Source organism: Ictidomys tridecemlineatus, chromosome 3 (genome assembly GCF_052094955.1).
Source record: "Ictidomys tridecemlineatus isolate mIctTri1 chromosome 3, mIctTri1.hap1, whole genome shotgun sequence".
Lineage (NCBI taxonomy): Eukaryota > Metazoa > Chordata > Mammalia > Rodentia > Sciuridae > Ictidomys > Ictidomys tridecemlineatus.
Genome location: NC_135479.1, coordinates 41,386,925 through 41,409,236, shown reverse-complemented (window position 1 = coordinate 41,409,236; position 22,312 = coordinate 41,386,925). Strand labels below are relative to the sequence as shown.

General features: G+C 48.1%; 1 protein-coding gene across 1 annotated transcript in view; it reads left to right on the top strand.

Annotated features, from left to right (window-relative positions):
- The first annotated feature begins 218 nt into the window (after window positions 1-218).
- Window positions 219-22,312, top strand: part of Nos2 (nitric oxide synthase 2) — a 36,733-nt gene continuing 14,639 nt past the window's right edge. The window contains exons 1-12 of the mRNA XM_078042527.1: window positions 219-388; window positions 6,190-6,274; window positions 6,974-7,096; window positions 8,150-8,298; window positions 13,253-13,415; window positions 14,446-14,537; window positions 15,417-15,558; window positions 15,667-15,806; window positions 17,260-17,434; window positions 17,520-17,621; window positions 20,876-21,070; window positions 21,987-22,069. Of these exons, the coding sequence (XP_077898653.1) occupies window positions 282-388; window positions 6,190-6,274; window positions 6,974-7,096; window positions 8,150-8,298; window positions 13,253-13,415; window positions 14,446-14,537; window positions 15,417-15,558; window positions 15,667-15,806; window positions 17,260-17,434; window positions 17,520-17,621; window positions 20,876-21,070; window positions 21,987-22,069 (1,556 nt within the window). The 5' untranslated portion in view covers window positions 219-281. The remainder of the gene's footprint in view (window positions 389-6,189; window positions 6,275-6,973; window positions 7,097-8,149; window positions 8,299-13,252; window positions 13,416-14,445; window positions 14,538-15,416; window positions 15,559-15,666; window positions 15,807-17,259; window positions 17,435-17,519; window positions 17,622-20,875; window positions 21,071-21,986; window positions 22,070-22,312) is intronic.

The following is a 22,312-nucleotide window of genomic DNA, read 5'->3' as shown; positions in this document are numbered from 1 at the left end:
ATCCCGGCCCCCACTCTTCTTAACCCAGGGACGGTCCGACGGCGGCAAAACTTCACTGCGGCGCGGTGCGCTGCGGCTGCTGATCTGGGGACCAGGGGTCGCTTTGAGGAACGCTGGGGCCACCGGGTCAGGGCTCCCAGCGCTGGGACCCTCGGCGCCCGGACGTGGATCCTGGCCGCTCCTCCGCTCGCTCCGCCCGGGGGCGGGGGCTGCGGGGTCCGGGAGTGATAAAGCGGCGGCCGCTTGGGCTCCGGGACCCACGAGTTGCGCGGCACCGGGCCATGCGCGAAAGGCTGAGCGCCGCTTGCGAAGCGGCCCGGCCGCGGCTGTGCCGTTTTCTGCGCTGGATCCTCCGAGCGAAGCCCTCCCGCCGCCCCTGCGCAGCCAGGTACTCCCCGCCCGCCGAGGTGTCCGCGACAGAGGGTGGCGGGCGGGCGACTCCTGACCGGGACAGTCCAGCCCGGCCAGCACGGATCCTCTGCTAGAGAAACTGGCGCTTTGGAATCTTCCCCTTGCTTCCTTGAGGGCTTCCTCTGCGCGCTTGCCTCCTTGGAGCGCTGCAGGAGCCACGTATGGTTCAGGGAAGCCCCAGGTGCACCTTGAGAGGCGTCTGTCAGGCTGAATTGCGCATTTTTTGGCACTTGGGAGCTTGGGATTTTTCAACACTGGGACTGCTACTTTCTTTAGATGGGATGTAGTTAAGAGAGCAAAGATGTTCTTTTACGAATTCCCCTTCCGAGGAGGGCCACCCCCACTCACTTGGGGTCTAGGCTGCAGAGGCTGGTGAGAAGTGGCATCAACAGGGGAATTGGGCTCCCACGTCAGTCCCAGACAGCTATAAACTACACCTCTGACCTCAGCAGCCCTATCACTCCAGGGCTTCCGAATAGCTTTGTAGGTCTAAGCAAGCCACCACACTACCAGCGTTCCTTTTGAAGGACTGTGCTGAAGGTCCTTCGTCAGCAAAAGGCCCAAGCAGGTCCAGGCACAGCTGTGGGGTTAGTCAAATTGCATGAGTGTCTGTGGGCTCAGATAAACGATGCTGTAATTTGGAATCAAGTAACCAGAGTCTTAATGTGCTCATCTGACAACTGGTCACAGGATCTTGCAGCCCCTAGATGAAAGAAATCTGCTAACTAGAGCAGACAGACACCTGGATAAAGCCTTGTATATTCATTTTTCAAAAAAAATTATGAAAGGAATTTATAGCCACCATAAAAAGTTGGAAGATACAGAAAAGTAAAAAGAAAAATTAAAATTGCCCATGATCTCATCACTTAATGCTAATGGCTGTTAACATTAACCATCATTTCCCCCCAAGTTCTTATATACACACACAGCCAGCATCAGACCACATATACAATTCTGAGGCATTGTTTATAAGAGTGGAGAAACTAGACACAATCTAAACATCCAGCTGTAGGTGATGGGGTCAGTCTAATTATAGTTCATCCTTATGTCGAATTTTCAGACAACCCTTTTAGATGATGCTTTTTAATATTTGGGGTAAATGATTAAGCAGTCAAAAACACTGTTTCTCAATCTAAATATTGCTGAAGACTAGTTGCTGTTTCTGATTTGAGATTTATGAAGTCATCCAACTCTTATGAAATTGTCCACCCCTATCTCCAAAAGTAAATGAGAGGAAACCAGAATGGGTGCAGGATAGAGGGTTAGAATGAGTGATGATGGCGAGAGTGAGCAGAGCATTAAGGCATTGCTTCTGTGGGGAGCCCAGCCCTAAAACATCTTCCTATGTAAGTGGCCCCCTGGTGCCTGCTCAGCATGACTTATCTCTCTCTTCCTAATGTCCAGATTTTCTATATTGGCTCTCCCACCCCAACCCATGAAGCACATTAGTCCAGACTAGGTGAGTGTGTTAAAGAAAAAAATTATTCAATGATAGTTGTTTAAACACCACAAGGAAGGCTCCCTATATATTCAGGTCAGGTGCTGGATATGGGAACCCTACAATAGGGTCCTTCAGTGGAGGAGAGATATTGAGCTTAATTCAGAATACCGAATGAGCAAGTGGGAGTTGATCTCCAAGGGACAGGGTGAGGGTCAGTTCTAAGGGTGATGGAAAAGATCTAAGATGGAACGAATGTCAGGGGTAAGAAGGATTGTGTCTAAACCAATGGATCACAATTCTTGCTGAAAAGAGGCCAGGATGATGAAACATCATCTGGGGATGGTGAAGGATGAGGAACCTGATTAGACATCAAGGGTGGAGGGTTCTTGCTAACCTGATTTAATGGGGTTCTTTGCTCAAACTAGATTTTTACAGGGAAATGAACAGATGAGCATGGCTTGGGATAAGAAGAGATAGCATTCTTTCCCTTGAACAATATAAGTCCTTTTTAAAAATTTAACTGTTAAAGAAGAAAAAAAAGTTCCATGACACTTGCTGAAGCATGGTAAGGATTTCTGTTTTAAGGGACCACTGCAACTGAGTCTTGCAATGGAGGAGAGAGATTGAGCTCAACTTGGAAAACAGTATGGAAAAGTGGGAACTGATAGCCAAGGTTGGGGGCCAGTTCTAAGAGGAGAAGTTCTAAGAGGTCACATCAGGAGTAAGGGGGATTCTATCTAAATCTGTACTAACAAAATACTTGCTAAAAAGAGGGTAGCATGACCAGGTACAATGACACATACATGTAATCCCAGAGATTTGAGTGCTTGAGTCAGAAGGATCACAAGTTTGAGGCCAGCCTGAGCAATTTACCAGGCCCTGTTTCAAAATTAAAAAAATAAAAATAAAAAGGGCTGGGGATTTAGCTCAGTGTAGAGCACCCTGAGTCCTATTCCTAGAATCACAAAAATAGCAAGCAGGCAAGGCCAGGATAATGAGCCTCCACCTGAGGATGGTGGAGGATGAAGAACCTGATCGGTTATGAAGGGTGCTGAGCTATTGTGTTTGGGGGAGTTACTGCTAAACTGACTTGATGTGGTTCTTTGTTAAAATTGAGTTTTACAAAGAAGTTCACAGATAGGCGTAGGAGAAGGTTCAGAAACCTGATCAAAGTTTGATCAAGCAAAGAATCTTTGCAGATAACTAATAGATGGTCAGATGGACAGCCATTTACAGGGATGCTGAATCATTTGATTCATATCTAAGTTGCTTTGTGACACATATAAGCAGTCCACCCTTATCCATGGGGCACACATTCCCAGATCCCAGCAGATACCTAAACCCACAGTAGTACCAACCTCTATAAATACTGGATTTCCCCACTTAACAATGGTTTAATTAATAAATTAGGCATAGTAAGCAATTAACACAATACGAAAATAGAACTGTTATAACAATATACTGTTATTAAAGTTATATGAATGAATGTACATCATTGAACCAGGACAGTGTCAATGGTCTGATGTCATGAATCAACTTCTTCAATTCTGCTGGAAGTAAAGCAGCAGCTGCTTCATCAATAGATGCAGCCCTTTCAATAATTTATATATATATATATATATATATATATATATATTTAAATTTATTCCTGAATCTGCATAACCATCTCTTAACTTGGAGTACGTGGCCTGGTGTCACTTGTTTGGAGTCTTCCTATAGATTCAGGGCCTTTGGGTGGAACATATTGTCATCAGTCCAGTCCAAACATCCTTTATGTTCGTATCTTCCACCCACAAATTTAGGGCCTTTTCCATCTTGACTAAGCACTTATCATGCTGTGGCTGTAATTTTTGCAGTTTAGGGTATAACAGAAAAACTAGTATGGGTTTCTTTTTCCTTCTTCACAATTTCATAATTAGAAAAAATGCATTCTTGTCATAAATGTTAGCAACCGTACCATTCAATATTTTTCTTTCCTTATTAAGTCCAGAACTTTTACCTTTTCACCGAAAGGAGGTCCTTTATAGCTTTTCTTGGGCAAATATGAATTGCCAGAGTCACCCATCTTGTGCTTTGGGATGATTATTAAGTAAAATAAAGCTTATCTGAACACAAGCACTATGACAAAGTGGAAGTTGGTCTGATGCCCAAGACCACTGCTAAGTGACTAGTGGGCAGACAGTGTATACAGTGGGGATTTGGTGAATGAAGGGATGATTCACAGCCCAGGCAAGATAGAGGGGGATGATGTAAGATTTCATCATGCGCCTCAGAATGGCGTGCAATTTTAAAACTTATGGATTGTTTATTTCTGGAATGTGCCATTTAATATTTTCAAACTTTGGTTGACTTCCTACAACTGAAACCATGGAAAACAAAACCACAAATAAAGGAGTTCTACATACCTACAGTCTCTTCCAGGGATACTATCTTTTTATAGTTATAAACCACCTAATGTCGTATGAAATGTATGTAGTTAATTTAAACAATAATACACATTTATTATTATTATATTATTATTATTATTAATTGTTTATTTATTTTGAGGACTGGGGATTGAACTCAGGGGTAATCGACCACTGAGCCACATCCCCAGCCCTATTTTGTATTTTATTTAGAGACAGAGTCTCACTGAGTTGCTTAGCGTCTCGCCATTGCTGAGGTTGGCTTTGAACTTGTGCTCTTCCTGCCTCAGCCTCCCAAGCCCTAGGATTACAGGTGTGTGCCACTGTGCCTGGCCTACAGTTATTATTTTTTTCCCAAAAATATAGGCAATCCAAGCTGGGTGTGGTGGTGTACACCTATAAGCCCAGAGACTTAATTTCAAAGCTAGCCTGGGCAACTTATACAGACCCTGCCTCAAAACAACAACAACAAAAATGTGGGGGATGAGGGATGTAGCTAAGTGATAGAGCACCCTGGATTCAATTTCCAGTACTGGAAAAAAAAAAAAAAGGAATCTATGGTCACTCATATTCCAATGTCATAGATATATGTATGAAGAAAATGAAAGACCCTTATTATATTCTTTAACCTTCCCCCTCTGACATTGCCAAGAACATGGGGCACAATAGCTTTCAAGGTAGGATGCCTCGATGGAATGATTCTCCCCAGGGGCAGGCAGGTGTGGGTATGACTATTGGAGGGTGCTCACATACGTGCACAGAGAGCGCCCATGTTGTCTGCTTCCTACAACACTAGGTGAACTTGAAATCCCAAACCAAAACCAATGATTTCAGACAATCAAGGCTTTTCCTTCTTCAAAGGACAGGCTCATTTCTTGAAACACAACTTGTTGTTTTAAAATATATCAAACCAATATGTTTGTAAAAAGAATCCTTTTGAAAGTATTTCTAGAAGAAATACTTACTGGGATATGCATGTCAATAAAGATGTCATGACATCTTAGATTTGCTTTAAAATAAAGGTGTTGCGTGCCTGTACCCAGCAATTTGGGAGGCTGAGGCAGGAGGATCACAAGTTAAAGGCCAGCCTTAGCAACTTATTGAGGCCCTAAGCAACTTGGCAAGACCTTGTCTCAAAATAAAAAAGAAAAAGGGCTAGGGATGTGGCTCAGTGGTAGAGCACTCCCTGGGTTCAGTCCCCAGCATTGCAAAAAAATAAATAAAATAAAATCAAAAGGGATGGGAATGTAGCTCGGTGGCAGAGTGCTTACCTAGCATGCATGAGACCTTGGATTCAATCCCCAGTACTGTAAAAACAAACAAATAAAATAAAGGCAGAGGATGGGCGTCGAAACCAGATGGCCATGATAACTGATGAATGGGGTTGAATCTGAGTGAGGGACCCATGGAAGGCTATTACAGTATTCTCTTGACTTTTGCAAGTTTCACATTTTCCAGAATAAAAATTTAAAGTGTATAAACCAGGATAAGTTTCGTGTTTTGGATAAGAAGATCAAGTCACTGAAAAACAAGCAGGTGGTGGGGCAGAGCTTGCTGCTGGCCTGGGAGGGGAGAGTGGACGGAGCTGTTCTCGGCCCACCTGCCCCTGTTCCACATGGGCACTTGGCTTTTGAAGAGGGTATTTTCCCAGAACTTCTGTGTGTTGCTGTCTGGGCCAGTAGCTTTGGCTCAGGTCCCCTCATATCCTTTTGTGTGGGAAAAAGAGAAGAAGAGGAAGGATGGGACCGGTGGGGAGATTCGGTCTGACTGATTCCCCCACCCTCCGTCCTCCTTGACTGGAAGCCACGTTCCGTTCATTCCCATCCTCTGGACCTCAGTCCCCCATCTGTCAAGTGAGGGGACTAGGGGACGGCACTCCAAGATCCCTCTCTGCTCTCAGACTCCATCTCTGATGGCTGTTTCCTTTCGTAGCCCAGGGACGCAGGATGACCCCAAATGTCACAACCTCAGCAGGCACCAGAATGGATCTCCCCCTCCCCTCCCGGAGATGGCAAAGGTCAGTGGGTCACATGGATGTGGAAATCCTTTTCCTTCCTCACATGGGCAGATGCGGGCTGGGCTGGGGGTGCAGGAAGCCAGGGTCTGGGTGATGAGTGGAGAGGCCCAAACCTAGGGGCTCCGGTGGGAGCAAGGAAGGGCTGTTGAGAGTGGAATGGTCTGTGGTGTTCAGGAGTGGGGGTCCCCAATGTACATAAGCACCTGAGTAACCTGTCCAGGTGGCCTGGCGACAGGTGAGGGATGATTTGTAATCATTCTTGATCGTAAGGGGTGGGACATTCCCAAACAATCAGATTTACCAGCTGAGCCTTCAATCCCAGTTCTGGGAGAGGAAGGCAGTGGTCCATTCTTCCCTGTCCTGATTTCTGTCCTTAGTGGTACTGGCTGTGACATGTTCCCCCTTATCTAGCCTGAGTCTCTCCCCTTGCCGTTCCTCTGAGCAAGCTTTTGGCAGGGCCTTGGTGAGGAGAGAAGCCTGGCCAGTGGCCCAGGCACCTGGAGCTCTCAGCAGGGACTGGCCCAGGTGGCCTCACTGCTGGGCAGGGAGGAGGGACAGGGACTGCCCCCTCCCCTGTGTGCATACCTACAGCTCTCCACCCAAGCTGGAGCCGGGCCCAGAGGGCTGGGGGGAGGACTGTGGGATCCTGGGGTTGCAGACACTTGGAGAGACCTGTTTTTTTTTTCCCCTCCCTCTTAGAAGTCTCTAGAATCTTTGGGTCCGCTGAATGTGCCTCCTCCATCCTGCTCAGAGCACGTGAGGATCAAAAACTGGGGCAATGGGATGACTTTGCAAGACACGCTCCACCTCAAAGCCAAATCGGTGAGAAGGAGGGGCTCCAGGAAGAACCACCCTTGTCCAAGCCGGGTGAAGCTGTGGGGACCCTTTGTGGATCAACAGACGTCCCCCTAGGGGAACAGAGACTAATATTCTTACCAATGACAGTAGGAAGTTAATGATGATAGCTTCCTTTTCACCACCCTAATGGAAAACGGATAACCAAGGATATCAGATAAATGATTAAAGAAACAAATTAATACTTTTCTTAGACCTATTTTAGCAGAAATTGGGAAGAATTTCTAACCCAATTGCCCAAAGCTGGACCGAACTAAGTGAGGCAGTAATTGAGAAGAAGTCAAATACTATTTGATAATAGAGATCACAGAGCGGGTGGAGCATCCAGTGAGTGGTTGGACTAAATGTCTTCTAAAGCTCCTTCCTGTCTTAATTTTTTTTTTCCTAGTGCTGATGATCAAACCCAGGGCTTTACACGTGCTAGACAAGTACCCAACCATAGAGCTACACGCCCAGTCCTTCTTTTTGTCTTTTAAGTTCCTTATTTTGACTTTAGAATGCAGAGAGCAGCTGCTCAACATGTAAAGAATGGAAAATGTTAAGACCTTGAAAGCAGAATGATTTCCCCAACCCTCCACCCCCAGAAACCACCAAAGTTAATATTTGGGGATACTTCCTTCCAGAATGTTCTCTGTGCCATCCTGTGGCTCTGGGATTTGCACCCTTTCGTTTCAGTTCATTTTGGCTGACCCCAGAATTGTGTCCCCCTCCCCCCCAGGAGCCATGGGGGTCTCTTTAAATAAGAAAGCAGATGAAATGTTCCCAGCCACCAAAATGGGAGCAGGGCCAGAGACTAAGGCCAGGATCCGGGGACAGTCCTAACTCACACCCATTGGGACTCAGCCAGTAAAGAAGAGGAGGTCTGGGTGGGGAGAAAGCCCAAGCTCCTGGATCCTAAGGAAAAGGTGCCACAGGGTGGAGGAGGTGTGGGGAGTGGAAGCATCCAGAGAGCAGGGAGGTGGCCAGGCCAGCAGAGTAGGCTTGACACTCTATGCTAACGACCTGCTTCTGTCTTTCCAGGATTTCACTTGCAAGTCTAAATCTTGCCTGGGGTCAATCATGAACCCCAAAAGTTTAACCAGAGGACCCAGGGACAAGCCTATCTCTCTGGATGAGCTTCTACCTCAAGCTATTGAATTTGTCAACCAGTATTACGCCTCCTTCAAAGAGTAAGGCTTGTGTCCTATGATGTCACTGCTTCCTCCTTCTCCGCCCCCAGGGCTCTCCTATCTCCAGCAATGACTCTCTGACCCTAGATCCCTTTCCTTCCAAGATTCTTAGTGGTTCCAGGCTAAATTGTAATTTTCCAAGAGAAGAGTTCCTGGAGTAGGTAATTGTAATCGGGGATAAAGTTCAAGAATAGCAATAGGGCTAAAAAGTGGGGGTTGAGGTATAACCGAGTTTGAATTCTGACTCCATCATTAACCACCGCTGAATCCCTGAGAAATCTATTTACCTTCCTGAAGCCTCAGCTTCCATGGGAATAATAGAACTTGGCTCATAAGATCATTGTGAGGATTCAGAACAGTGTCCTAGCTCTCAGTAACCTTAACTGTGAATTTAAATGGACTCTTTTATTATGAAAGGTTTGAGATAGAAAGGACCTCAGAGACAGAGACTACCTAGTCAAGCCCTTCCTCCTACAGGTGTGAACTTGGAACCCAGTGACACACCTGAGGTCACTGAATCCCTGCACAAAACATGGCCATCTCACTTGGCCAGGGCAGGCGGGTGCTCTCTGCACTGAATCTGGTGGGGCTCCACATTCCTGGGGTTCTTTTCGTCTTCCTACCCAATGAGATTTCTGCAAGGAGTGCTAGGAGTCTTCTATAGTCAGTCATTCAGATGACAAATGCACTATCAAGTACCAGCCTGGTGTCAGGCACTGGAATGCAAAGATGTTTTAAATTGTCGAGTGCAGATTTTTATTGTTAACATGTACAATTGAAAACATTCAGAGAATAGCTATACAATTATACTATCATATAATGATATTATATAGTCAGGATTCGGGTGGCAGACTTAAGTTCAAATCCTAGCTGTGAGCCTCCTAAGTGGCCCGACCCTGGGCACGTTACTTCGTTTCTTTGTGCCTCAATTTTCCTGCCTGAAAATAGTGAGAATAATAAGTACCTGCTGCCAGGTGCAGTGGCACATGCCTGCAATCCCAGCAGCTCAGGAGGCTGAGGCAAGAGGATCATGAATTCAAAGCCAGCCTCAGCCAAAGTTGCACTAAGTGGGGCTGGGGATGTGGCTCAAGTAGTAGCGTGCTCACCTGGCAAGCATGAGACACTGGGTTCTATTCTCAGCACCACATAAAAAATAAAATAAAGATATTGTGTAAAAAAAAAAGTGAAACTCTATCTCTAAATAAATAAAATAGGGCTGGGATTTGTCTCAGTGGTCGAGTGCCCCTGAATGTCTGAGTTCAATCCTCGGTACCAAAAAAAAAAAAGTATCTGCCTTGCAGGAGTTTATATAGACTAAATAAGTTAACATATATAAAGTACTAAGATCAGTACCTAGTCCATTATAAGAACAATCCAAGTATGAGCTGTTATTATATTCTTAGAACCCTGTGTTGTCCAAATAAAATAGATGACTATGTGATTTAAGCTCCTTTAAAACTTAAACATAAAAACGCGTGAAGAGCCTGTAATCCCAGCCACTCAGGAGGCTGAGGCAGGAGGATCATAAGTTCAAAGCCAGCCTCAGCAACTTAGCGAAGCCCTGAGCAACTTACTGTTCAAAAAAAAAAAAAAAAAAAAAAAGATTAAAGGACTAGGAATGTGGCTCAGTGATTAAGTACCCACGGGATAAATCCCCAGTATTAAAAAAAAAAAAGCATGAAGACATTGGAAGGACAAAATGTGGGATGGTAGAGGCATTGGGTTTGCTGTTTTCTAGCTGGGAGGACAGTGTGGTTTTTAGGTGGCAGACTCATGTGACACTTGGCCACATGAAGTGAGCCACAGAAGGGTGCCTGGGACCCAGGGTGGAAAGAGTGGTTCCTAGAAATACCATCTGCCCTTAACCACAACCCTAGAAGGTACAAGCTTGGGAGAGATGAGGAGTCTTTGCAAGAGGTCCCCATCTTCCAGGCTAGTGGTCGCCAAACCCTGGCTGCACTGTGGACTCGCCTGGGGAGCTTTCAGAACACAGATGCCTGGGTCCCCTGGACCAAAGGTGAAGGAGTCTTGGGAGATGAGGAAGGGGTGGGTATCTATGTTCTCCAAAATCTCTCAATGATCCTGATATGCAGCCCAGGTTGAGACCTGTCAGGGCGCTGTCTCGTTTGCATGCCGTGCACCTGGAACTTCCACCGAACTGTGTTCCGATTACAGGGTTCATGGTCTTTGGTCTTTCAGCTCAGTTGTTATGTAGGGAGACTTTTGGGAGTACAGGGATTTTCCCCAATGGATTTCATTGGGCCACAGTTCTTTTTGTAAGTCACATTTTTTTTTTTTTTAACACCATGACTCCGTGAGATTGGCGCTATTACTATCCCCATTCTACAGACAAGGAAACCAAAGCCAATTGAGATGTAATTGCTTGAACGTACCCATTCTGAAATCCCGGGGCTGGGGTGGGAGGCTCAGCAGCTTGTGTCTGGGACCTCGGCAGCTGGTACCCTGAGCCTTGGCTATTAGCTGCATGCCCTTCCACCTAGCCCTTCTACCCTTCAGGTTTCTGATGCTCTTCTGGAACTGCCAGGGTGGCTGGTCTTTGAAAGGTAATTGGATGGTTGTTAGGAAGCCCAGAGGCTAGGGTGCTGCGGTTGGGCTCTGCTGAAACTCACTGGCTTCTCACACAGGGAAGTTCCACTTGTCACACAGGGGAGGTCCTGGGGGGTGTGAATCATGAATGACAGCCCATCCCCCACAATCACTAGCAGCCGAGCATGTTTGGTCATCTTCTGTATATGGAGGATGGTAGTACATTGGAGGATCATGACGTGCTGAATGTTATATTCAAATCTTTTTGCTGCTGAGGAAGGCTTGCTCCCCTTTTTCAGAGTTAAGAGGCATCATTGCATTGTTTGTGCCTCAGAAACATGACTGTGTCAAAATGGTCAGACATAAAGCTCGAAGGGAACCAGGCACAGACTTTAAAAATGACCTTTCTTAAGTATTCACATGCCGACACCGCTATACACGTTGGAGGCTTTGGGGTTACAGCAGTCACTACGGTCTTTGTGGTAAAGCGCAGAGTGGAAGATGTTTCTAGAAGCTTTGTTTGGAGAAGGGGGGGAGCACCACTCCACCCCACAGCCCCCAGGAGTTCCTTATGACAGGGATGTCCTTGAGGATAAGTATCACCCTGTGTTTTGTCTCTGAGCTTCTTTCTCTAATCAAGGGTTGCTGAGACACGGCACAACTGAAAGGCCATTTTTGTTCTGAGTAGAGCAGAATAATTTAAATAATTTTGTTTGTTGCCATTTTGAAAACCTTTGATGGTGCTGATTGGAAATCTCAAGGTTACGGTGAGGTGTGTGTGTGATGGTGGGGGTTTAAGTCTTTCTGATGAGTCTTTTCCTTTGGGATATTTTTAAAGTGCATTTAGAAATTGCTGGGTGCACCTCTTCTCTGAGGCCCTGCAGGCTGAGTCTTAACCTCCAGGGTTGTATCTGGGCCTGGCTGGGCTTGTGAAGAATGTCTTAGAGCTTGCTGTTGCCCCTAGAGTCTGTGTCCTGATTTTCTCTTGACCACACTTATATTCCTGGGCCTGATATTTAACTGCTGTAGCCTTGAGACCCTTGACTATGAAGTAAACATGAAATTCCTTCTAAGTCAAGTGCACGGGTGCTGGAGATTGAACCCAGGGGTGCTTTGCCACTGATCCACATCCCCAGACCTTTTTATTTTTTTATTTTGAGATAGGATCTTGCTAAGTTGTGAGGCTGGCCTCAAGCTTGTGATCCTCCTGCTGGGATTATAAGCATGTATTACTACACTCAACTCAAAAAGACTTTTAAAAATCACAGATGCAATGAGACCTTGTCTGTGAATTGCTTTGCACAGTGCCTGGCTCATAGTGAGTACTTGGTGCTCAGGAGCTGCTGCAGGAGGGTCTGGCCTACCTCCTCTTAGCCAGGACAAGGGGAACAGGTGCTCCCTTGACTAAAACAGTCAGGACAGTGTTGTGGCTTAATGGGACTCTGCTCCTCCAACATTGGTAAATGTCTGAGAAGGATCAGACCCCTTGCTAAGATGAATCATTAAAGAAAAAGTACCTAGAATATATACACAATGGAATATTACTCAGCCTTAAATAAGAATGAAATTATGGCATTAGCCAGTAAGTGGATGGAACTGGAGAACATTATGCTAAGCAAAATAAGCCAATCCTGAAGAACCAAAAGCTGAATGTTTTCTCTGATATATGGATGCTAATTCACAATAAGGGGGGTAATTTGAACTAGACAGAGGGGAATGAAGGGAAGTGGGGGCCACAGGGGTAGGAAGGGTAGTAGAATAAATCAGACATTATTATCCTAGGTAAATATATGATTACGTGACCTGTGTAACTCTGTATCATGTACAGTTAGACTCCATTTTTGTATGATGTGTCAAAATGCATTCTACTGGGGCTGGGGATGTGGCTCAAGCCGCAGCGCGCTCACCTGGCATGCGTGCGGCCCGGGTTCGATCCTCAGCACCACATACCAACAAAGATGTTGTGTCCGCCAAGAACTAGAAAATAAATATTAAAAAAAATTCTCTCTCTCTCTCCTCTCTCACTCTCTCTTAAAAAAAATGCATTCTACTGTCATATATAGCTAATTAGAACAAATATAAAAATATATTAAAAAAAAGAAAGAAAAGAAAAAGTACCTAGAAATAATAAGGGTTCTCACTGACGCAGGACAGACTTCATAATTTGCAGGATCTGGTGTAAAAATGAAAATGTAGACTCATTATTCCAAATGATTAAGCACTTCAAGATGGCCATGGCTGAGCACTCAGTACAGGCCCCTGGAGCAGACCTCAGAGGGGACAGTCTCCCGTGAGGGACAGCTTGCCCTTTTGGTGTCCAATTGCAGTTCCTGCTTCTGTGGATTGAATTAATCCCCACGTAAGGTCATCTCATTGTTGGTCTTCCTGATATCTTCCTGTCCCCCAGGGCAAAAATAGAGGAACATCTGGCCAGGGTGGAAGCGGTGACAAAGGAGATCGAAACAACAGGAACCTACCAGCTGACTGGAGATGAGCTCATCTTTGCCACCAAGCTGGCCTGGCGCAACGCCCCCCGCTGCATCGGGAGGATCCAGTGGTCCAACTTGCAGGTGAGCCTCCTCCCCCTGGGCAGGAGAGGAGCTGGAGGTGGGCTGGCCCTGAGCCCTGAGCAGATGGCTCTGGAGCAGCCCAGCGGAGCTGTGCCTAGGTCTCCAAGGACAAGCCGAAGCCCCATGTTCCCAGCCCGAGATAGGGTTCAAAGCCCCCCCACCCTGCCCCCGTAGAAATCCAAAATCCTTTTTTTTTTTTAATATATTTTTTTCAGTTGTCAAAGGATCTTTAATTAATTATTTATATGTGGTGCTGAGAATCAAACCCAGTGCCTCACATGTGCTAGGCGAGTGCTCTACCACTGAGCCACATCCCCAGCCCCCAGAATCCCATTTTAACTTCAGGATCTCTAGCTGACCTTCTCTGTTGCATTAAGCTCAGGAGATCCAAATGCCATTGTAAAACCACACCACGACCTTGTTTTTGTTATTGCCAAGGCCTTGGTGCTGCAAGAGAGGTTGTTTACCTCAAATGTTTGAATTCTTGGCTCCGAGAGACCACTTTATTTATCCTAGGCTCCTGGGCCACATTTCGCTGGAGGATCATTTTGTGGTTTGGATCCTCTGGAAGGAGAAATGGATGAGGCAAAACCAGGAAAGCCAACCCCAACCGTGTCAAATAGGCTCGAGATGCAAGGGGAGCAGGCTGGGGTTGGGTGTTCCTGACTTGTAGAGCTATAAATTTGGGTTTTCTTGGGATGTGCATTTTGCTGGAGTCTCCTGAGTGGGGTTGCCCCAGGGGAACAGAAGAAAGGGGCCGCCGTTCACGCAGAGGAGCATAGGCCCCTCTGTCTTGTGGGAATGGGGGCATGCAGGCCGCCTGCTGTCCCCCAGGGCTTCAATCGGCCCAGAAGCCTCTGTCCGCATAGTCCTCGGATTTTTGTTTGTTTGTTGTTTGGTGTTGGAGATTGAGCCCAGGACATACGCTGTCACATGTTGTGTCACTGAGCTACATCCCCAGCCCTACGCATTTCTTGACATGCCTCAAGTCAAGGCATGAGTATCCTTGACTCTGGTGGGCTGTGTGCAGGTCTTTGACGCCCGGAGCTGTTCCACCGCCCAGGAGATGTTTGAACACCTCTGCAGACACATCCGTTATGCCACCAACAACGGCAACATCAGGTGGGGGTGCCTGTCCAGGGTGGCCGTGGGGCCTACTCTGCCCCCGCAGTTTAGCCAAAACATGCAGATGGGTCTAGGAGGAGGCCTCACCAATTCCAGGAGAAACCAGGGACAGAGAAAAGGAGAAAGATCTGGCTGGTCCTGTCTTCGGGGACCTCTAATGGCAAGCCCAGCCTCCACAGCTTAGCCTCTACCAGGAGCCCATTTTCCTGGGTGGGTTTCCTTTGGGCTTGGAACCCTGTGGAAGTTCCACCTTTAAGAAGTAACTTCACGGTTCAGTGTTACAGCTCTCCACTTCCTAGAGGGGCTGAGACTTTGGTTTTCTAGCATATGACTCTGGTGTGGTTTCTTAGAGGTAGGTGAGTCATTGCTTGTCACTCTGTCCCCCTACCCCCACCCGATAGGACCAACATCTCCTTCTGTCATTCACTCATTTTGGGGTCCAGCAAAATACTCAGGGGCCACCTAGTGGGGACTCATCACTAGATCCCACATATTAAGACCATGTAGCAGGACTAGACCAGCATGGGGGGTTGGGGAAGAAGAGGCAGGGGACCCGGATGCAGAGGTGTCTGAGACCCTCACTGTGAACCATGACCCGCACTAGACAGGCATCCGGCTGACTCAACTTCAGGGGAAGAAATACCGGGCAGGGAGAGAGAGGGCTGTGGAGGGGCAGCTACTCTCGCCTAAAGGATGCAGAGGTCCCTAGTGGTCCCTGTGCTGGTCCAGAAGGAAGGGGCTGGTGGGAGGTGGGAGGCAGCTCAGCTGCAAAGACTGCAGAGCAGGAAGAGTCGGGGGTGGGGTGGGCCAGGGGGGATGGCTGGGAGTCCCCACCAGGGCCAGATGGTAAACAGTGCCACTCCTGTCCTGGGGAAGGTCGACCATCACTGTGTTCCCCCAGCGGAGCGATGGGAAGCACGACTTCCGAGTCTGGAATTCTCAGTTAATCCGGTATGCCGGCTACCAGATGCCTGATGGCACCATCAGAGGGGACCCTGCCAACTTGGAGTTCACCCAGGTACCCGCCGAGTCTCTACCCCAGGGTCTTCAGTGCTGGGTGTCAAGTGGGGCCTGGGGGAGTCAAGGCGCAGGCCCACAGGCTCACTGGACCTGTCTTGCCCTCCAGCTGTGCATCGACTTGGGCTGGAAGCCTCGTTATGGCCGCTTCGATGTGCTGCCTCTGGTCCTGCAGGCTGATGGCCATGACCCTGAGTTCTTTGAAATCCCACCTGAACTTGTGCTTGAGGTGCCCATGGAACATCCCAAGTAAGTGGCTGAGGGTGTGGGACCAGCGAATCCACAGGCACGTCCCTCTCCTTCCTCACGGACTCCGACCATCAGACCCCTCCCGTGCCTCCCCCAGAGCCCAGCAACAGCAGGTGACACTCAGGTGTCATCCTATGCCTTCTGCAACAATTCTGCATTATATTCTCTGGCCTCAGACTTAGGAAGATGTGTTGATGGACAAAAGAATCCGAGGCTTAGATGAACGGGCCCCGAGGAGCCGGGAGAGCCTCAACCTCAGGACAAAAACCCTTGGAGATACTCAGTCTGGGCAGCCCAGGTCTCCTTTTCCCTCCTCCCAGCTTGTCTGTCTGCTGTGGGGCAAGGATAGGGCTATGGGGACTCTGAGAGCTCAGTGGGATCAGAACCTACTCTTGGCCCTTCTAAAAATAGCAAAAGTAACCCCACATATTAAGACTATGTAGCCCGCATTAGGCTGAGCTCTTCTTCTTCTTCTTTTTTTTTTTTTTTAGTATTTATTTCTTAGCTTTTAGGTGGATACAATATCTTTATTTTATTTTTATGTGCTGCTGAGGATCGAACCCAGCGCCTCAGGCATGCCAGGCGAGAGGGCTACTACTTGAGCCATATCCCCAGCCCCTGAGCCTTTCTTCTTGTCCCTTGAATACGCTGGACTCCATCCTGCCTCAGGGCCTTGCGCTTCTTGTTCCTCCAATCTGACCTGCCCTTTTGCAAGACCTTTTTTTTTTTTTTTCTTCTTATTGAAAGGTATTGTCCATGGTGTCACTCCCCGCCCCCGCCCAGAAGACTCTCCTGACCCCCCTAATCTAGAGTAGGCACCGTCACCCTCAGACGAACACATCATCTTGTTTTTATTTTCTTATGTATTTGTTTACCTCTCTGTAGTTTCAAAGTCTAGACATCACTGTAAGCGAATGGAGATTGGGGATCTCACTTTTCTTATTCACCAGAACATCCCCAGAAGCCGAAAGGGAGCTGACACACAGAAGTTGCTCAGTTATAATATTTATAGAATAATTGGATATATAAATGGATGGTCTTGTCTTCAAAATAGTCCCATGAGTTTGATGCTGTGTTGATGAATGAGAAGACTGAGGCTCAGAGAGGCTAAAGGCTTCCTGGGGTCCCACTGCTTGTCAGTAGGGAGGCCAAATTTGAGGTTCTGTTTTCTCTTTCTGGAGCTCCTAACTGCAATGTTTTACTGGATTGTTAGCATTTAGCACAAGGCCTGGGGGGGGGGGAAGGAATCAGTGAATGAGTGCGTAATTTAATGAATGACATCTGGTGTTCCCAGTTCACTTTCCTGGTGGAGTGACTCAGAGACCTGGAAAGGAGTTTTCCTGGTTGACTCTGAAGCTTGAAGCTTTTTTGGGGGGGTGGGGGTGGGGGTGGGGGAGCTGGGGACAAAAAAAAAAAGAAGTCCCCAACTGCAACTGACTCTGCCTCCGCCCAGGTTCGAGTGGTTCCGCGAGCTGGACCTGAAGTGGTATGCCCTGCCGGCTGTGTCCAACATGCTGCTGGAGGTGGGTGGCCTTGAGTTCCCCGCGTGCCCCTTCAATGGCTGGTACATGGGCACTGAGATCGGAGTCCGGGACTTCTGTGATGTCCAGCGCTACAACATCCTGGAGGTAACGAGGGCCACCTAACTGGAGGTGTGAGTGGGCCTGTAGGTGGGTCCCCAGGAGGCCTCACCCCTGCTGCTCTGCCCTGTAGGAAGTGGGGAGAAGGATGGGCCTGGAGACGCACATGCTGGCCTCCCTCTGGAAAGACCGGGCTGTCACGGAGATAAACGTTGCTGTGCTCCATAGCTTCCAGGTACGTCAGGTGACGTGGGTCTACCGATGCTTTGGTGAGAAGATGATCCGGCTCGGTGCTGGATGTTCCCCCTGGCAGCATTGTTCATTTGTGCCTGCATCAAACAAATATTGAACATCAACATGTGCCCGGCACCGGCTAGGCCCTGGCACACAGCAGGCCGCTCGCTGTGCCCTCTTGCTCGCTCTCTTGGTCTAGCACCGAGCAACTCCTTGCCTCCGAAGTCAGTCCCTACGCATGCGCATTGATCCCTGTGAGCTTTCAATTGCTCAAGGCCTTTACTCCCCCCAATCCCCCTCCCCTCTGTTTGCATCATCAGTGTCTCCTTCTCTGCTGGAACATTCTAATCGGTGTGCAGGCAGGCTATCCTAGGTCCCATCTGCAGGTAACAAATGGAGGTAACCTCAGGTTCCCTCCAGCTACATTTTTTTTTTTTTGCTTATCTTTACAGCAAAACTATTCAATGAACTCATTTTACTTCCTCCTCCTGCAGTCATTCCAGTAGTCCTTCCCGTCTGGCTTTTATCTCCCACTCCTCCTCAGTGATGCTGAAATTCTTGCCAGGTTTTCAAAATCACCAAGAGAATTTCCCCCTCAGGGCCTCTGCCTTTAACTTTCACTCTGTGTAAAACTTTCTTCCCACCAATCATGCCTTGGCCAGCTCCTTCCCTTCTAGAAGTTCTCAGCTGTCACCTCCTTAAAGAAGCCCTCCCCAAGTCCTCCACGTGAGTCAACGTCCTCACCCACCTCTGTCTTGTCTCTCTCTGTTACTCCTTTAATTCTGCCTCGTTTTTCTTCATAGTCTGTGGCACTCTATTGGACATCTACTTCTGTCTTTCTTCATTGTTTTATTTCTTTCACTAGAATCTAAGCTCCCTGGGGAGCCACAGGACAGGACTTTGTCCCTTGTGCTCACTACTGCACCTCTAGTCATAATGTTGGACACAAGGCAAATGCTAAAATTATTTATACTGGGTGAATGAATGAATGTGAGTCCCATGCACAAGAGCAGGGGTTTCAACGTCTACCTCTGCCCACACACAGCAGGCTGGTTCCCAGGCACGGCCAGACCAGTCCATCTGCTGCCCCTGTTCACATTGTTCCTAGACTTCAGGCCCAGGATGTATGAAGCTGGACCCATCTCTACCAAACTGACAGATGCCCTAGAGTCTAAGCCACTGGCAAAATTTTATGGAGCATTTTCCATGTACCAGTGCTAGGCTGGGCCACGAACATAAGTAGTAAGCAAAATATATATGCATCACACACGGTTCCTCAGGGCTGGGTCACTCCACAGGCAGATCAAGACTGTGAGTGATGGAGTCGGGGGTTCTGAGCTGAGAGGAACAGGAAGAGAGCTCCTGGAGCTGGCCTCGCTCAGGAAGGGCTGGCCTTGGACCACACATCCTGGCTCCAGGGGACTCCCAGCATCAGCCCTGCTGCTGGCAGGATGCGGCTATATCCCAGAAAATCTGCAGAGCCTCTGCCATCTCCTGACCATGGCTGACCACGCCCCTCCAGGGCTTGAGAGTCTCCAGAACTTCCTTGTCACCGTCCTTCAGGATGACCTTCCAAAAATGTGGCCTAATTTCCTTCCCTGAAAGATGGGGATCATAGCAGGACCTCCCTCCCTAGATTATTTTAAGAATTAAATGACAGCTCTTGCAACACGTTTAGCTGCACTGCCTGGCCCACAGGGGACCCTCAGCATGTTTGTTTTACTGTTGTTATTTATAATTGTTATCATGGCTATGATCATTGGCTCCTGTAACGACCACTGGCCTGGCATTGAGGAGTCGCCATGTATGTACACAGACAGTCCCCAACTTAGTTTGACTTAGGAATTGTTTAACTTTACAGAGGGGTGAAAGTGATGTGGATTCAGAAACTAAACTTGGAATTCTGAAGTTCGATCTTTCCTGGGCTGGTGATGGGGAACAGGATACTCCTGTGGTACTGGGCAGCAGCAGCAACCTTCCGCTCCCAGTCAGCCACGTCAGCATCGGGCTCACCACCTGACCCTCTGCAATGTGCTGTGTGGCGATGCCACAATGTTCAGGAGGTCGGGGGTATTGAATACATATTTGACTTTCAAACTCTGCTGGGTTTATCAAGATTTAAGCCCATAGTAAGGGGGAAAGTACCTATATATGAAATTTTAAAAGATGTGGCTGGACGTACAAGGCCCTGCATCAGCTGGCTGTACCCGTCCTTTCCATCCTTGACTCATAGCATCTTCTTCCCAGGAATGCCCCCCAGACCCCTGCATCCCGGGACACCTTGTACCCATTCTTAAGACTTGGCCTCTTCCAGAAGCTGTTCCTGAGGCCCCTTTCAACTCTCCTAAGCCTCTGTTCTCCCCAAGCAACCTTGTTCCCCTCCATCATGGCTCCCAGACTTCCTTCTGCTTCCCCTAGTTAGACCCCACAGCCTACCACAGAGAAAAGGACTATCATTCCTCCTATTATGCCAGGGCCTTACGCGGTACCTGGCAGATGGAAATAATAATAGTAGCTAACATCTACTGAGAAATTTGATGCTTTGTTTCTAACTTATTGCACCCTCTCAACAACCTCATGATGTAGAACTGTCAATTCCAGCTTACAGATGAGGCAACTGAAGCTTAAGAAAGGTCAAGGTTAAGAAACTAGTAGGTCAAGGTCACTTGTCCGTGAAAGGTCAGAGTCTGGACCACGATGTTAAACACGTGTCTCTTGACCAAATGGTTTGCCTAGACATTGGGGTGGTGCTGCTCTTAATGGGTCATTCCAGGTTGTCTCAGATCCTGTGGCCTCTAATTTTAGGACATGGGTGGTTCGTCTTCCCTGTAATCCTTCTCCCGTGCTTCAGGCCTCTCCACTGAGATGTCTTGTTCATTTTTGGCTGAGAGGGCACAGATGGCAGGGGTGGTATTTCTTTATCTGCAAATAAGGGCTTCTGTTTGAGTCCTCTACGAGACATTTGCCGGGAGGGTGGGGAGACCTGTGGGCATGAGAAGCTGGATGCTTTCTCCCCAGGATCATGGGGGGGCCACCATGTCATCTGGGCCGACAGTGCTTAGATGATGTCGAGGCCCCTTCAGAGGCTCGGGAAGGGCTCCCATGTGGTCATTTATTTCCAGTAGGTGAGCAGAAAGGCCAGGAGGAGTGGTATCCAAGGCTTTCCTGCGCTCCCTGGGAATTGTCCCTGTTGCCACTGGCCGCTCTCCACTCTCCTCACCCCTTATCTCAACTTCCCTCCTGTTCCTGATTTAGAAGCGGAACGTGACCATCATGGACCATCACTCGGCCGCGGAGTCCTTCATGAAGCACATGCAGAATGAGTACCGGGCCCGTGGGGGCTGCCCTGCAGACTGGATTTGGCTGGTCCCTCCAATTTCTGGGAGCATCACCCCTGTGTTTCACCAGGAAATGTTGAACTATGTCCTGTCCCCATTCTACTACTATCAGGTGAGGGAGGGGCCTCCTGTCCCCTTCCTCTTGGAACGCGGGTGTGGAGACTGTGTGTGCCATGGGTGAGGGGGCAGGGACTTATTATTTTTTAAGACTTGATACATTTAATTTTTTATTTCTTTGTGTTTTTGTTTTTTGTTTTTGATTTTGTTTTTGTTTTTGTTTTTTTTTGGTGGTGCTGTGGATTGAACCCAGGGCCTCAGGCATGCTAGGCAAACACTCTACCACTGAGCCACATCCTCAGCCCCAGGGACATGTTTTTAATGCTTCTAAAGCCCCAATCTAGGACTCAGAGGATCTCCTGTCCATGTCTACAGAGATAAAGGAAATTCCTTTCATTGTGCTTTCTGTGTTCTGTCGCCATGTCCGGCTTAAGCCTCCCTGGTGTCTATTTGATATACCTACTTCTTTGGGGAGTCTGGAAAACTGTCACCTAGCATCATGGGGAGGTCAGACTGAGACTGCTGGTTCTGCCATTTGCTACCTATGTGCCTGCCTTTCTGGGCCCTGATTTTCCCATGAGAGGAGGATGTGCTTGAGAGTCATAGGAACTGGCCTCTTTAAGAGTGTGGCCCGGTGCCCAGGCCAGAATGCAGTCAGTAACTGCTAGCTATGGAAATGAGTACACGTTTTATCAAAAAGGATTCAAGTGCTGGGGATATAGCTCAGTTGGTAGAGTGCCTGCTTTTCATGCACAAGGCCCTGGGTTCAATCCCCAGCACCACACACAAATATTCAATTTTGAGAGAAACTGCCTCACTTTCAAAGTCAGGCAGCTGTGTACCCTGGTCTGCCCAGGACTACTGAGGCCCATCAAGCTCCTCCTCGTCCTCTCGAAAGCATCCTGGTTCAGACTATAAGTTATGAACCCAGCAGGACCCTGGCCTACACTCACATCTCCCTTCTCTTGCAGGTGGAGCCCTGGAAGACCCACGTCTGGCAGGACGAGAAGAAGAGACCTAGGAGAAGAGAGATCCGGTTCAAAGTCTTGGGGAAGTGAGTGGGAACGGCCATCATCACCAGCCTCTGCATTGTCCCTTCCTTCTAGTCAGCTTTTGCCCCCAGGCCTTGAAGAGCAGGGCACACAGAGACAGAGTGTGCTTTGTGCAGTTTGGCTCCCAGAGATCTGGGCAGTAATTCTGAGGGTCACTGGATGCTTGTGTGCCACCTTTTCTCTCCTCCCTTCCCCAAAGGGGCCGAGTAGATGGTGAGGCGAGATAAGGGCCACTAGTCAGGGTG